The sequence below is a fragment of the Coturnix japonica genome, chromosome 19 (genome assembly GCF_001577835.2).
Source record: "Coturnix japonica isolate 7356 chromosome 19, Coturnix japonica 2.1, whole genome shotgun sequence".
In the NCBI taxonomy this organism is placed as follows: Eukaryota; Metazoa; Chordata; class Aves; order Galliformes; family Phasianidae; genus Coturnix; species Coturnix japonica.
Window position 1 is genome coordinate 6,050,387 of NC_029534.1, and position 13,423 is coordinate 6,063,809.

At 43.1% G+C, this 13,423-nt stretch overlaps 3 protein-coding genes across 5 annotated transcripts in view; 2 read left to right on the top strand and 1 right to left on the bottom strand.

Annotated features, from left to right (window-relative positions):
- The window catches only part of CLTC (clathrin heavy chain), a 29,772-nt gene extending 18,940 nt beyond the window's left edge, over positions 1 to 10,832 (top strand). Inside the window, exons 20-33 of one of the 2 annotated variants that reach the window (XM_015880464.2) lie at positions 35 to 218; positions 552 to 744; positions 1,207 to 1,364; positions 1,554 to 1,718; positions 1,810 to 1,917; positions 2,030 to 2,197; positions 2,355 to 2,504; positions 2,771 to 2,902; positions 3,070 to 3,180; positions 3,887 to 4,057; positions 4,363 to 4,584; positions 5,706 to 5,726; positions 8,685 to 8,760; positions 9,427 to 10,832. In XM_015880464.2, the coding sequence (XP_015735950.1) occupies positions 35 to 218; positions 552 to 744; positions 1,207 to 1,364; positions 1,554 to 1,718; positions 1,810 to 1,917; positions 2,030 to 2,197; positions 2,355 to 2,504; positions 2,771 to 2,902; positions 3,070 to 3,180; positions 3,887 to 4,057; positions 4,363 to 4,584; positions 5,706 to 5,726; positions 8,685 to 8,760; positions 9,427 to 9,551 (1,984 nt within the window). In that variant the 3' untranslated portion in view covers positions 9,552 to 10,832. The remainder of the gene's footprint in view (positions 1 to 34; positions 219 to 551; positions 745 to 1,206; positions 1,365 to 1,553; positions 1,719 to 1,809; positions 1,918 to 2,029; positions 2,198 to 2,354; positions 2,505 to 2,770; positions 2,903 to 3,069; positions 3,181 to 3,886; positions 4,058 to 4,362; positions 4,585 to 5,705; positions 5,727 to 8,684; positions 8,761 to 9,426) is intronic. The other variant, XM_015880465.2, reaches the window with a different exon arrangement.
- A 1,099-nt stretch (positions 10,833 to 11,931) lies between these two features.
- On the bottom strand, positions 11,932 to 13,314 carry PTRH2 (peptidyl-tRNA hydrolase 2). 2 transcript variants are annotated; one of them, XM_015880478.1, is made up of 2 exons: positions 13,183 to 13,314; positions 11,932 to 12,574 (listed from the first exon to the last, which is right to left on the bottom strand). In XM_015880478.1, exons 1-2 carry the CDS (start codon positions 13,278 to 13,280, stop codon positions 12,040 to 12,042), a joined length of 633 nt encoding a protein of 210 aa, XP_015735964.1. In that variant the 5' UTR covers positions 13,281 to 13,314; the 3' UTR covers positions 11,932 to 12,039. The 2 variants fall into 2 exon arrangements, with proteins under 2 accessions (XP_015735964.1, XP_015735965.1); XM_015880479.2 differs by lacking the exon at positions 13,183 to 13,314 and adding an exon at positions 13,046 to 13,167.
- VMP1 (vacuole membrane protein 1) overlaps positions 13,304 to 13,423 on the top strand; it is a 55,294-nt gene continuing 55,174 nt past the window's right edge. Inside the window, exon 1 of the mRNA XM_015880470.2 lies at positions 13,304 to 13,419. The gene's annotated coding sequence lies outside the window, so the exon portion shown is untranslated. The remainder of the gene's footprint in view (positions 13,420 to 13,423) is intronic.

Consider the following 13,423-nt stretch of genomic DNA (forward strand, 5'->3'; position numbering starts at 1 on the left):
TTGATTTATAGTAGTATTTTCTTTCTCTGTGTAGGAACCTGCAGAACCTGCTAATTCTTACAGCTATTAAGGCTGATCGTACCCGTGTAATGGAATACATTAATCGACTGGATAACTATGATGCTCCAGACATAGCCAATATCGCTATCAGTAATGAGCTCTTTGAGGAGGCATTTGCCATCTTCAGGAAGTTTGATGTGAACACATCGGCTGTACAGGTATCTTAAAAACTGTCTGTAATAACTATGATATGTGCATCCTCACATGAAGGCTTTGTTGTTAACTTGTGACTTTGGTACTTAACACCAATTAGCACCAAAAGCTGCTCTCTGTCTTGTCCTGTGAAGTAGAACCGGTATTCAGTGTGTATCCAATCCTCTAGTGAGGGGAAACTTCTTAAGCATGAAATATTAGTACTGTGTGTGTTGTGTAGCATTGTCTGTTTTTTAAAAGCTACTGTGGATTCACTGAAGAGCTATAATATGAAACACAGTTTTATTACCTTGTAAAACTTAATAGATAGTGACTTATTGTGGTAACCCCTTCTGTAGGTATTAATAGAGCACATTGGAAACCTGGATCGTGCATATGAATTTGCTGAACGCTGCAATGAGCCTGCTGTGTGGAGTCAGCTGGCTAAAGCACAGCTTCAGAAAGGGATGGTAAAGGAAGCAATTGATTCATACATTAAAGCAGATGATCCTTCCTCGTACATGGAAGTTGTTCAAGCTGCCAATGCCAGTGGTATGATGAAGTTTTATATAAAACTTTGCTGTTGAACTTGCTTAGTTCTTTTTTTTGCATGATTTGTTGCTCAAACTGCAGTTCTGCCAAACTTATTTCTTGATGTGAGCAGAAGAATCTGATCCTTCAAAGACTGCCCTAAAGAAGGGTGGGAGAAGATACTGTACTGATTTTGCAGATAATCAGTTGTCTTATAGCTACCCTTTTTACATAGCTGGAGGCTTCTGTCAGAGCAGTTGCTTCTAAGGAGGTCTTTGCATGCAGTTAATATCAGAATTGACTCAATTGGGCCTGTCATAAAGAGACCTTATCTAATGTAGCACATGCCGTATAAAGGCTGGCCTTAATTGTTGGGGAATGTCTGTTGAACTGTTTATGGAAAAGTAGGTTGAGGTGGTAGTATTACTAAAGCACCAGTGATCTCAGTGGTGACAAGTAAATATTCTGAACTCTGTTTGATAGGAAACTGGGAGGAACTGGTGAAATATCTTCAGATGGCACGCAAGAAGGCCCGGGAATCGTATGTGGAAACAGAATTAATCTTTGCTCTTGCTAAAACAAACCGTCTGGCAGAGCTAGAAGAATTTATCAATGGACCCAACAATGCGCATATCCAGCAAGTGAGTGAGGCTGATTTTCAGTGCTGTATCAACAGTAGGTGTTGTTGATAAACTGGCATTGGATCTTCTATCTCTTTGGATATATGGGTCTTGAACCTTAAATGCATTTCCATTTTGATAATGGCTTGAATGCTACATATTTTAAGTCTGACTGAACAGCTCTTATAACTTGGCTATGCTCTCCTACAGGTTGGTGATCGCTGTTATGATGAAAAGATGTATGAAGCTGCTAAGCTCTTGTATAACAACGTGTCCAACTTTGGCCGTTTAGCCTCAACTTTAGTTCACCTGGGTGAATACCAGGCGGCTGTGGATGGTGCTCGGAAAGCAAACAGTACTCGCACATGGAAAGAGGTAAACTTACTGCTTGAGTAAGTTAAAGAACTCCAAAGCTCTAACCTCTTCAGAGGCTTTTTACAGGCTATAACGCATTTGTCCTTTCCAGGTCTGCTTTGCTTGTGTTGATGGAAAAGAATTCCGCCTGGCCCAGATGTGTGGACTTCACATTGTAGTGCATGCAGATGAGTTGGAAGAGCTAATCAATTATTACCAGGTAACTAAGACTGTACAGTCAAAGACTGCGTTGCCAATAGAGAACTTAGGCTAAAGCTGGCCATCAGTCAGATTGGTTCCTAATGTGAAACATCTCTAACTGTGTTTTTTAGGATCGTGGCTATTTTGAAGAGCTGATAACTATGTTGGAAGCAGCACTTGGACTTGAGCGAGCACACATGGGGATGTTTACAGAGTTAGCCATTCTTTACTCCAAGTTCAAACCACAGAAGATGAGGGAGCACTTGGAGCTGTTCTGGTCCAGAGTCAACATCCCCAAGGTGAGATGCATCAGACTTGTTAAACTTGAAACTTAAAACACATCTGTCCGGGTTGTGTGTACCCTAGATTTTGCAATAGCCACGTTTAAGTACTGTTGGATGCTGATAGCAATATATGCATATATTGATTGGAATTTCTAAAATGCTCTTTGCTTAGGTTCTGAGAGCTGCAGAACAAGCCCATCTCTGGGCTGAATTGGTGTTCTTGTATGATAAGTATGAAGAATATGATAATGCCATAATCACAATGATGAATCACCCAACTGATGCATGGAAAGAAGGACAATTCAAAGATATCATAACTAAGGTATTACTTTCCTAGTGGGAGGAGGTAAACTTTTAAACTTTATGTACACTTCCATTCTTTGCTTGTAGCCTGCTTAAATTGAAAGTTCTTGGTACTGCCACATAATTTCAGAACAAATCAACTACAGTAGCTAAGAAGACTTCTAGAGACAGTCTTGCATTTGTGGCTTGGCTGTGCTGGAATGCCTTAATGTAATGTCCATATTTCATTTGGATTCATTTACAGTCAAGATTCTGCTCTTAATGTATGTCCTTGTTCATCTCTAGGTGGCCAATGTGGAGCTGTACTACAAAGCAGTTCAATTCTATTTGGAATTCAAACCTCTGTTGCTTAATGATCTGCTGATGGTGTTGTCCCCTCGTCTTGACCATACTCGTGCTGTCACCTTCTTCACAAAGGTAAATTTTCTGCTTCTCAGATCAAATAATAAGTTGCAATTGGAAAAGCATTTAGCTATAGCAGCATTTTAAAACAGTCTGCTACTTCACTGCCTCTCAGAGAGGGTGCTAAGGGGTGTCTAGAAAGAGTTACTGTGACTTAAGTTTATCTGTCTGCTTCCTTGAAGGTTAAGCAGTTACCCCTGGTGAAACCTTACTTGCGCTCTGTTCAAAATCACAACAACAAATCAGTGAATGAGTCCCTGAACAACCTCTTCATTATTGAAGAAGACTACCAGGTATGTATTGTCTTGAAAGGGTAATCAGTGAAACAGAAATGGATTTGTGTTATGTGGGATTTAAAACAGAAGGATCTACTTGTAAAGTTCAGATGAGTTCTGTTTAAGTTGGCTTCAGTGTCAGTATTAACCTAGTGTTCTAATTCTGTCTTTAATGTTTAGAAGCACAGGTTTCTCTCTTGTTTTCAGTAGGTTCGGCCTGCTTGCTGTTAACCTACATTCCTTAAGTGTACGTGTTCTTTGTGGCTTCAAGCAGGGCTAGCAGTGGCTAGAGAAGGATTAAGTGAAGAACTGTCAGTGGCTTCTTGGGAGCTTTCTGGGTTATTCCTACTGAGGAGAGTGGCAGATTCCTGCCTTGAACGTTACAGATCTAGCATTTATTTTAAGAAAACAATGGATGCTAAAGAAAGAATTTGAAGAAAGGTCAAACAGTTACGTCTAGCTTTTGTACTGTTTGTAGCTTGTACAGTAGATATTCAGAATTTTAACTTCAGCAGTCACTACTGAAGAGTATAAACTGGAATACTTTGAACTCCATGTGTGTCAAATGCCAGCTTGTCCAAAAAATATAGATCTTTCTGCAGGTCTATTTAGAATTCTTTGTCTTCTTAGAGTTACAGAACTAAGATGTATGGAAAATAATTGCATCTTTCAGGAGGCAGTTGTATTTGTGAGATGTGAGTAACTTTTGTTGTTCTTGACCCAGGCCCTTAGGACTTCTATAGATGCTTATGACAACTTTGACAACATTTCTCTTGCTCAACGTTTGGAGAAACACGAGCTGATAGAGTTCCGAAGGATTGCTGCATACCTGTTCAAAGGAAACAACCGCTGGAAGCAGAGTGTGGAACTCTGTAAGAAAGACAGACTGTATAAGGTAAGACACTACACAGATCTGGTTTAGTATAGACTTATTTGGAGTCTTTCAGCTGACTCCCAGACTCTCAAATTTGGTCTCTCTTAACTTTCCAGTCGAGCTGCATCTTTTTGGATGCCACTAGGTGGTGCCTCTTGGTACTCTTGCTAATCTGGCAAATCTTGCTGCAGAATTCTTAGAAACAAACTTTAGAGTGCCTCTTCTCTGCTAATATCAGCAATAAATTGCAGCTTAGTTGAATACCACATCCATGTCAGTGAATGTACCGTGGTACATCAAGCTAACTGGTTTCTCTCCTGTTGTAGGATGCAATGCAATATGCTTCAGAATCCAAAGATACTGAGTTGGCAGAAGAATTGTTGCAGTGGTTCTTGCAGGAGAACAAGAAGGAATGCTTTGGTGCTTGTCTCTTTACCTGCTATGATCTTTTAAGGCCTGACGTTGTCTTGGAAACAGCGTGGAGGCACAACATCATGGACTTTGCCATGCCATACTTTATTCAGGTCATGAAGGAATACTTGACCAAGGTAAGAGCAGGTGCTTCTCCACCACTGAGAGCTTGTTAGTCACTGTGGTGCGTATGCCTTGAGACTGTCTGCTTGCTACTAACATTGATATGGGCTTTGTCAAATGTCTGTCTGTCCATGTCCACACTTATTTTTCAGTCCATCTGGGGAGAGACTTCGCCCTCTAAGAGACTGAAACATTTGCAGACTCCACCCTTTCTACCAGTTACAGAACATGCATCAGTAGTATTTGCCTGGCCATGGGCAGTGTCTTAAGTAGCTCCAGGATTCAGGCTTTTTATATGCCATGTCAATTAGAAATCCCAGCAGGGAATAAGCTAACTAAATTCTAGACTGTATACTAAAAAAGCTTTTTTATAGCTAGAACTTGAGTTAACTTTGTCTGCTGTGCATTTAACTTTAAAACATGGCTCTGATGCTTAATGACACTAACTGTCTGTTTGACAAACAGCTCTTGCTTGAAGTTGCATTAGGATGGCAAAAATGCTTGACAGTGTTCTGACAGACTTGAACCAGATTAGTCACAGCTAAATGCTAGCTGTCACTTGCAAAATTTGTCCTGCTGAAGCTGTTAGTGTATGTTATTAGATAAAATGGCCTAAATCCCTTAATGTTCAGAACTCTTTTCTATGAGGAGTAAAAAATGTAGTTCAGTGCTTGAGCCAACAAAGTCCACGGTGCCTGTTTGTCAAGTAGACTTGCCGGGCTGTTACACATAGAGGTGGGACTCTGTAGTCCTATAGAAATCTGCTATCCTTAAGTGCTCTAATTTGGGGGAGGTGGGAGCTATCTAAGCAATAATGTTGCTTATCAGATATGCCTGATGTACTGAGGTAATATTAGGCCTCTCTTGGGACTGGTAGTCCTGGAGTAGGATTCTTAGATTAAAATGTGACCTTCTGAAAGGTTAGGTTATAACTGTAGTTGTAGCTAATGAAATCAATTCAGTACAATCTGGCAACAAGCAGAGCTGCCTTTTTAAAGCAGATACTTCTGGTGTATCTTTATTTTCACTCTCCTGTACCTTAATTATTTCTTCCCTGACACTTTTGTTTCTACCTCTTATATGCTAAATATGGAATTTGATTTTTCTAAGCTGCACCTTCTGAATTCCTTTGCAGGTTGATGCAATAAAGGAAAAGGTGAAAGTTGATTCTTGTTTTCCATCTTTAAGTCTGGAGGACTAAGTCTAAGGATTCTGCATGAGTTTTTTTTCTTTCCTACGTTTATTACACTGCTGCTACTGCTTTTTCCCCAAACAAAATATCACTAAAGCATATGCAAATTGTTTAACTTTATGAGTAGCTAGTGCAGTAGGACAAAAGTAGATTCATTGCTACTAATAAGCTAATAGAACCTCAGGAAGGGCATACAGGTGATCAGCTGGATCACAGTCAGCCTGATAAAAGGGATAAACAAATCTTGCTGTCTGACTGCCAAACTCACCAGAAGAATGACCTACAGTAAGGAATAATCGGGTCTCATCAACTGTCTCCATAAAGCAACATAGCATTTGCTGGTTAAAAGGACTGTGATCCAGTTTCTGATCTCTTGACCATTACTAATGTATGCTGACAGTAGGCAGAATAATAGATACTAGCTGCTTCAGAAGAGACTCTTCCTCATTCAGGTGTCCAGTTCTTATGGTGCTAGTTTAATCCATGTGATGCTCTAGATCGTGTAGTAACTTAAAACCTCAGCTTTTAGACCAAGTCTGTGGTTCCCTTCCCTGTAGCAAATTTCTTGTAGTTGTGCAAAAAGAAACAAGACTGCCTTCCAAGCTCTTCAGCTTCATTAAATTTCTTTTGCTACCTGCGTTTAAAAAAAAAAAAAAAAAGAAAAGAAAAAAAAGTAATTGCTCTTCTGAGGCTACTCTGGGACTTGCCTTTTGCTATGCAGTGTTGCCCCACCTAAGGGTAATCTCTAAGGCTTCTGTCCATCTCCTTCTGTACAAATACCTCTTCAATTCTCCTTAAAACCAGCCCAAGTTTTAGTTTTCCATTGACGTGGTTAAGCAAAGGGCAAACAAACTGACAAATAGCTTCAAGATGGACTATGTGCAAACTGCTTCTTGGTGATGAGATGGCTGTAAACACACCACTGGAACTCAAGGCTAACCTGACTAAAATGCATAGTGTAAGGTCCTTCAGCAGCTAGTAAGTGAGGCAGTAAGAAAGCGTGTGTGTGAAAAAAGGTAATTGAACTGCAGTGTTTGCATAAACTACGCATGTGTAGCAGTCATTGCAATTACATCCCACTATCCTTAAGCTACAAGGCATTGCTGTGGGCTGCGTGTGGTTTTTTGGGGGGAGCCTGTATGGCAGTCATCTTCAGACCTCACTCCTGCTTCAGTACTTTTGCCTCTTTTTCATGCACACATAACACAATAACATTGAATGCATGTTACTTTTCCTCTGCAGCTTATTGCAGTCCCTGTGGAAAAGCCTTTAAAACAATCTTGTAACAAGTGTGTTAGGGTACTGAACCTGATGAAGCTCAAGCAAGTGCTGTAAGAACCATCCTGCAGGCTGGTTACAGACTTGTTCTTGGAATTGTTTGTTTAACTTTGAGGAAAGGCATCAAAACTGGGTCAAAAATGCATGGAATGTCCTGGGCTGGAGGCTTTCCCAGTGTATGTAAACCAAAAGCCTCTGCTGATTAGCAATCTCTGCACATTCTCCTTGGATCTGCATCTCTAAACTTGTGCTTTTATGTTCACTGTGTTGCTATTTGAGCTAAAACCAGTGCAGTTCTCAGCACGGTTTCTGGAAATGAGTCTTAAAGGATACACTCATGCACTTTGACAACAGCAAGCCAGATACCGGTGTGAGGCAACAAAAAGGCTTGCCATGGAAGCCAGATCAATGAATGAACTCAGAGCTCAGGACTTTACGCCACTTCCTGGAGTAATGCCTCTAATTGAGGTTACAAATTAACAGGTTTGAGGAACAGATGTTGTAACCTGCAATTAAGAAAGAAGAAAGCTGTTAGTGCTGCCGGCAGATAATTGCTAAGGTAGCACAGTTACACTGAAAACTGTTCAACTCGTGGATGCTGTAACTGAACAAGTAATGCTGACCCTGTGTAAGTACAGGAGGACCTATCTTCAAGCTCCTTTATTAAGGACACATGAAAATGAAAGACTAATCTGGTTTGCGAGTTGTCTTACTGTTTTACAAAGTAATTGGCGTGATTGTTTCTGACTTCACTCTAAATCTTATCTCTCAGGTAAAACATCAATAGCTAATTGATATGGTTTTAGTTTCAGGGCCTGCCTTAGACCATAGCAATGCTGAGTTTCCTGGTATCTGTTTTAGTAGCAAACGATACTTCGCTGCAGAAGAAGTTTCTTCTCTTCCTTTTTGTAGGGGTGGGCTAACAGCACAATCCCACTTGCTGTGCAGCAGGGTGAAGCTGGCTAGTCTTGTCCTGTTGTTGTGTGTAAAGCTCGCACAAGAGGAATATCTGTGGGTTTAGGCTGACTGCCACACAGTTCTAGAGTGGAAAAAAGCAAGTCTTATACACATGCATTCTCTGCATTTGAACTTAAATTGCATGAGTGAATGGGTTTGGAAAGTGAAATCTTTGAGGCTCAAGTGACATGTCGGATGCTATTGCAGTCTGCTCCATACAAATACCAACTTCAGATTACTTTGCCTCAGCGTTATATTCAGGGAAACACCTCCAGGTCTGAACGCTGTTATAGCAGTTGCTCCAGCACCAAAGATCTCCAGCTGACACTGCACCAAAATCTGAGTTTGTGACTTTAGACTGTTGGTTTGGAGCCGCTGGAGCAACAGTCGCTCCTGAGCTTACTGATGTCAAAGTAGCTCTAGTCCAGTATGGGACCTTTCATACAGAGCTTCAGCCTGGAGCCACTTTCAATGAAGTTCCACAAATCCCTCAATTAAGGGTTTTTTTCAGGAAACGGACAATCTTGACTGCACCAGTACCAACATTGCTACTTGAATTGATCTGAATTTGTAAATGGTCTCCTTTTCTTGATGGGTGTTAACATACAACTAAGGCTTTTCCACTTCTCTGCCATGAATAAGTGCTTCATTTGGAGGAGTTGTTTTAATTGTTGGTCTTGATTCCAGGTGGATAAACTGGATGCATCAGAGTCCTTGAGAAAGGAAGAGGAGCAAGCTACTGAAACACAACCTATTGTTTATGGTAATATTTCGGTTCACGTGTTGTTGATATAAAAGCCAAATATATTACACTTCTTTGTTTTCTTCCAAGAACTGTTCTTCATGTGAAAGCAAGTCGTAAGGAAATGTGTTCTAAAGTACAACTGCAGTAGAGCTGCTAAGACTGTATGGGGACTACAGGATTTCAGATTGTCATGTCCCATTACAGAAAGGTTTTCTTGGGGGAAATAGTGTGAGAGTTGTCCTGGAAGTGCTAGATCTTGCTATTTATTACCTTGGATATTCATATCCAGCTTATTTCACTGATTCTGGTTAATTACAAATAGGAATTCTAATGAGTGATAAAGGGGCCTTCAGTCTATAGATGGCATCTCCAGTCACTGCATCTTGAAGTAGTGTGATAATTGTGGACTATTGGCTGTAAAGAGTACTAAACTGATGAGTGGTTTGATCTGTATTCTCTCCAAAGCAAAAACAAATCCCATCCCAGTGTTTCTTTAGGCATGCTCAGCAGCTGAGCATCTGAGATCTTTTGGGGAAATATCCATCCCAGCTGCTGAAGACTCTGAGCCAGTCATAGGGAGTTACTGTTGAACACACAGCAGTCGGCAGGGAAGCTGCAGGGATCCCATCTGAGCTGTCATTACCGAGCAGTAAAGGTGGAACTTCTGTCTGTTCTGTCTTCCAGGTCAGCCACAACTCATGTTGACAGCAGGACCCAGTGTTGCAGTTCCTCCACAAGCACCTTTTGGCTATGGTTACACTGCACCACCATACGGGCAACCGCAGCCAGGCTTTGGGTACAGCATGTAAGGTGCAGCACAAGTCTGTTTGGAGCTAGCATATTTTCTTACTGAAACTCCACCGTCCCTCCCCGCTTTAACTCATAACAGGGAAAAAGCAAAGAGTTCTGCCTCGTGTTCTTGTAACCTTTATTTCATGAAGGACTGTTTTTTCTAGCGCAAACTATTTGAATCACTTATGTTAAATCTTTTTCACATTCCATGTCATTTAGACTTTACTTTAAAAGGGGGAATAGTTTAAACAACTTTGTTCAAGTGGGCTTTTGCAGGACTGCTTATTACCATTAAGTCTATTGTGAAGATTCTGATTTGCACTCTATAGTGTTAAACTCTAATATTGAATCTTAAGTTCATCGTATGTGAGCAGCTTACAGTATGTACTGTCTATTCTAAATGCATTTAAGTCTCACTGTATATTCAGAGAAAGCTGAAGTGAAGATACTTGTATTTGACCTTGCAAGACTGCTGACAGAGACAACACTAATCAGCATATCCTACCCTGGTTGGATTGCATAGCTCTAAAAGAATTTAAAATGCATACAGACAACCTTGCCTGACTTAAAAATGAGTAAAAGTTTTTCCTTAACCTATGCAGGTTTTTCCAGTTATGCATATAGAAAATGCTAGTGTCTTTTTGCTCACTCCATATGTAACAGATGACCTTATGTTGTGCTGTATCCTGTGCTTTTGTGGGACATTCCATTCAGGAACAGAGCACCATGATTCCAATCTGTGTATTTACTAACCCTGCCCTGAGGTTTGTGTATGTTGGATATTGTGGTGTTTTAGATCACTGTTTTGAGTGTACAGAAGAGAGAATTCAAGCATATTGCTGTTCAGTTTTGTTTGTGCAATTTGAAATTACTCAATTTAAAAATAAATTACTGGACTGTGGACATGCTGCATAGTAGTAGCTTCACTTTACTGTTTTCGAGGACCACCTTCAAACTCCAACCAAGTATTACAGTGCTAGTAGTTTGGGGCATACAGGTGCGTACACCTAAGGGTAGGAGGGGCCATTAGAATAGCAGCAATGGAGACCATTAGTGGTGTCTTGCACTGAGGGGATAATACAAGAAAATACATAATGCTTTTTCTATGGGAAGATTATGCCAGACAGAAGAGAATAGCACTTTTCAGTAGTGGGGCTGCACTGTGGTCAACTGCAGCATCTTTGACCAGATGATACATTAGGATTGTAGTAGGGTGTGTCAGTTAAATCGAGATCATGTTCTAGGTATGTAAGTTGCCTTAAATATATTTAGCTTCAAATAAAATGGACTTAAATGTTTCTCTATGAATACTGTCATATTTGAGTGTAACGGATATGAGAGCATTGATTGTATTAGCGCTATAGACGCTCCTGTCCATTAACCAGCTGTTTTCAACATTAGGTTCCAGACTTGAGGCTCAGTCTGCTTCCTGCTTGCTCATGTGAACATCAGTTGAGCAGAGGTAGAACCTACGCACCAGTGTGACTTTAACTCTGCCCAGTTAAATCCCAGAACTGAGCGCTTCCTGAAATCCTATCACGGTGAGGATTAACAGCAACTCAGAGGTTAAAATTAGTTCTGTAGGATGAGCTGTTTAGGTGTGGGTAACTCCCAACACATCGGATGAATTGGGAACACCGACCTGCCTGTGTGCAGCTTCCTACAGGTACATAAGCTGCACAGCCTCATCCAGAGAGGAGTTCAGCTTGCATCCTCCCTTTAGAAGTGTTTACTGGCTCTTAAGCACTGAGCTGCAAACCCTGTTTAACTTGTTCGGTCTCATACCACTTACAAGGTATTGCATCAGCTGCTAAATTGGAAACAGCATAATAATTTAGCTACAGCTCCCTCCGAGTGAGGTGACATTCAGCCTTCTCTGAATTCAAGAATGTGTCTTTCAAAAAAGCAAACAAAAAGCCCAACAAAAGTCATGCAAAGGAAAGGGTGGAAACTTATTTTCAGCACAAGCCTTATTCACTTATGCCTCCTTGGAGCTGCTGTTCAGCCAGTGAACTTCACACAATGCAAAATCCTCAATCCATTGCACAAGCTTTACAAATATTAGGTTCCTTCTTTTGGGTGGTGAATGTCAGCTCTACTTTACCAAGCTGAGAACCATCGAATGGCCTGGGTTGGAAAGGCCCACAGTGCTCATCCTGTTCCACCCCCTTGCTGTGTGCAGGGTCACCAGCCAGCAGCCCAGGCTGCCCAGAGCCACATCCAGCCTGGCCTTGAATGCCTGCAGGGATGGGGCACCCACAGCCTCCTTGGGCAACCTGTTCAGTGCGTCACCACCCTCTGGGTGAAAACCTCCTCCTAAGATCTTCTTTCCCCCTTCAGAATGCAATACACAAGCTAGAAAAACCCATTAACGGTATTAAACTTTGCAAATGTACATCTTTTACAAAAAATGGTGACTTTATTTCTACTGGGAGAACACACTGAATCATCCCTTTAGCACTCACTCATCTATATAGGTGTGCTCAAATTTCTTTGGTCCCCAGCTCAAAAGAGTTTTAGATGACCAGAAACTTTATCTACTACATCAGCAGGTCCCGGCCCGATACCGAGGACAGTCTGGGAGCCTGGCGCTATCTGAGTGCGCCCAGCATCCTGGATTAAGCTCACAGTCAGTCCCAGGCGCTTGGCATTAGCCAGGAGCTGAATCAGAGTCTCTTCATCGGGAGCTTTGAGCACCACCTTGGGCTGCCCGCAGTACTCCCACTGCTTCAGGAGCTCGGGGTTCCTCCTTTGAACTTGCTTATAGGCAGAAACGGCCGCGTGGGAGCACTGCGCCGCTACTTTCCCCTTCCCCATCTTCAGATCGTTGCGGACGACCAGCACCATCTTGAACTCCCCCGACTCTCCCATCACGTTGGGTTCGGTCCCGCTGCCGCCCGCAGCCGCTGCTACAGCGCGGTGCTGCCGCAGGAGCCGCCCGCGGATGCCCCATCCCAGGCACACACCGCAGGCAATCCCTGCCAGGATGCTGAAGAAGCCGGGTTTGGAGAGGTAATCCATGGCGGCTTTAGGAGACGGGCTATGGAGAAACACAGCTGAATGTGATCATTGCAATCAGTGACTGGGAGCTCGTGTTTGCTAATCACAGAATCACAGAATGACCCGGGTTGGAAGGGACCTCAAGGATCATGTAGCTCCAACCCCCTGCCTGGCAGGGCCACCAAACATACACCTTTACTAGATCAGGTTGCCCAGGAGACCCCATAGATCCCCATAGAGACCCCATAGATCAGGTTGCCCAGGGCCCCGTCCAACCTGGCCTTGAACACCTCCAAGGACGGGGCATCCACAACCTCCCTGTGCAGCCTGTTCCAGGCCCTCACCACTCTCCTAATGAAGAACTTCCCCCTGACATCCAACCTAAATCTTCCCTCTTTTACCTTCCCTCACTCACTCATTGCTGACACACTATTGAAACGCACGGAGAACGGGCACAGCACGCGGCCTGCCCTGCTCCCCCAGCACCAAACGTTGCTGCACAACCTCCTACCGGCTGCTGGAGCACGGCCCGTACGGCAGCAAAGCGCCGCAACGGCTTCGGGCCGGGAGGAACCGGACAAATCACGAGGATGAAAGGAGGCCCAGCAGCACAAACAACCCGCTGCTCTCCGGTCCCGCCCCGTTCACCTGCCGCCTCCGCGCTCCCTCCACGCCGTCGCCGTCCCGCCGCCGTCCGGAAGTGACGTAACAGCGGCGCGACAACGCGGCTCAAACACCCCCCACATCCGCTCGGCAGCGGCACGGGGACAGAGCGCGGCGCGCCGGAAGTGACGCACTCATTGACTTCCGGCAAAGAGGCGGGTTGGCTCCGCCCCCACTTCCGGGTTGGCCCGGGCCCAGCGGGAGCAGCCGGAGCGCGGCGTGGTGA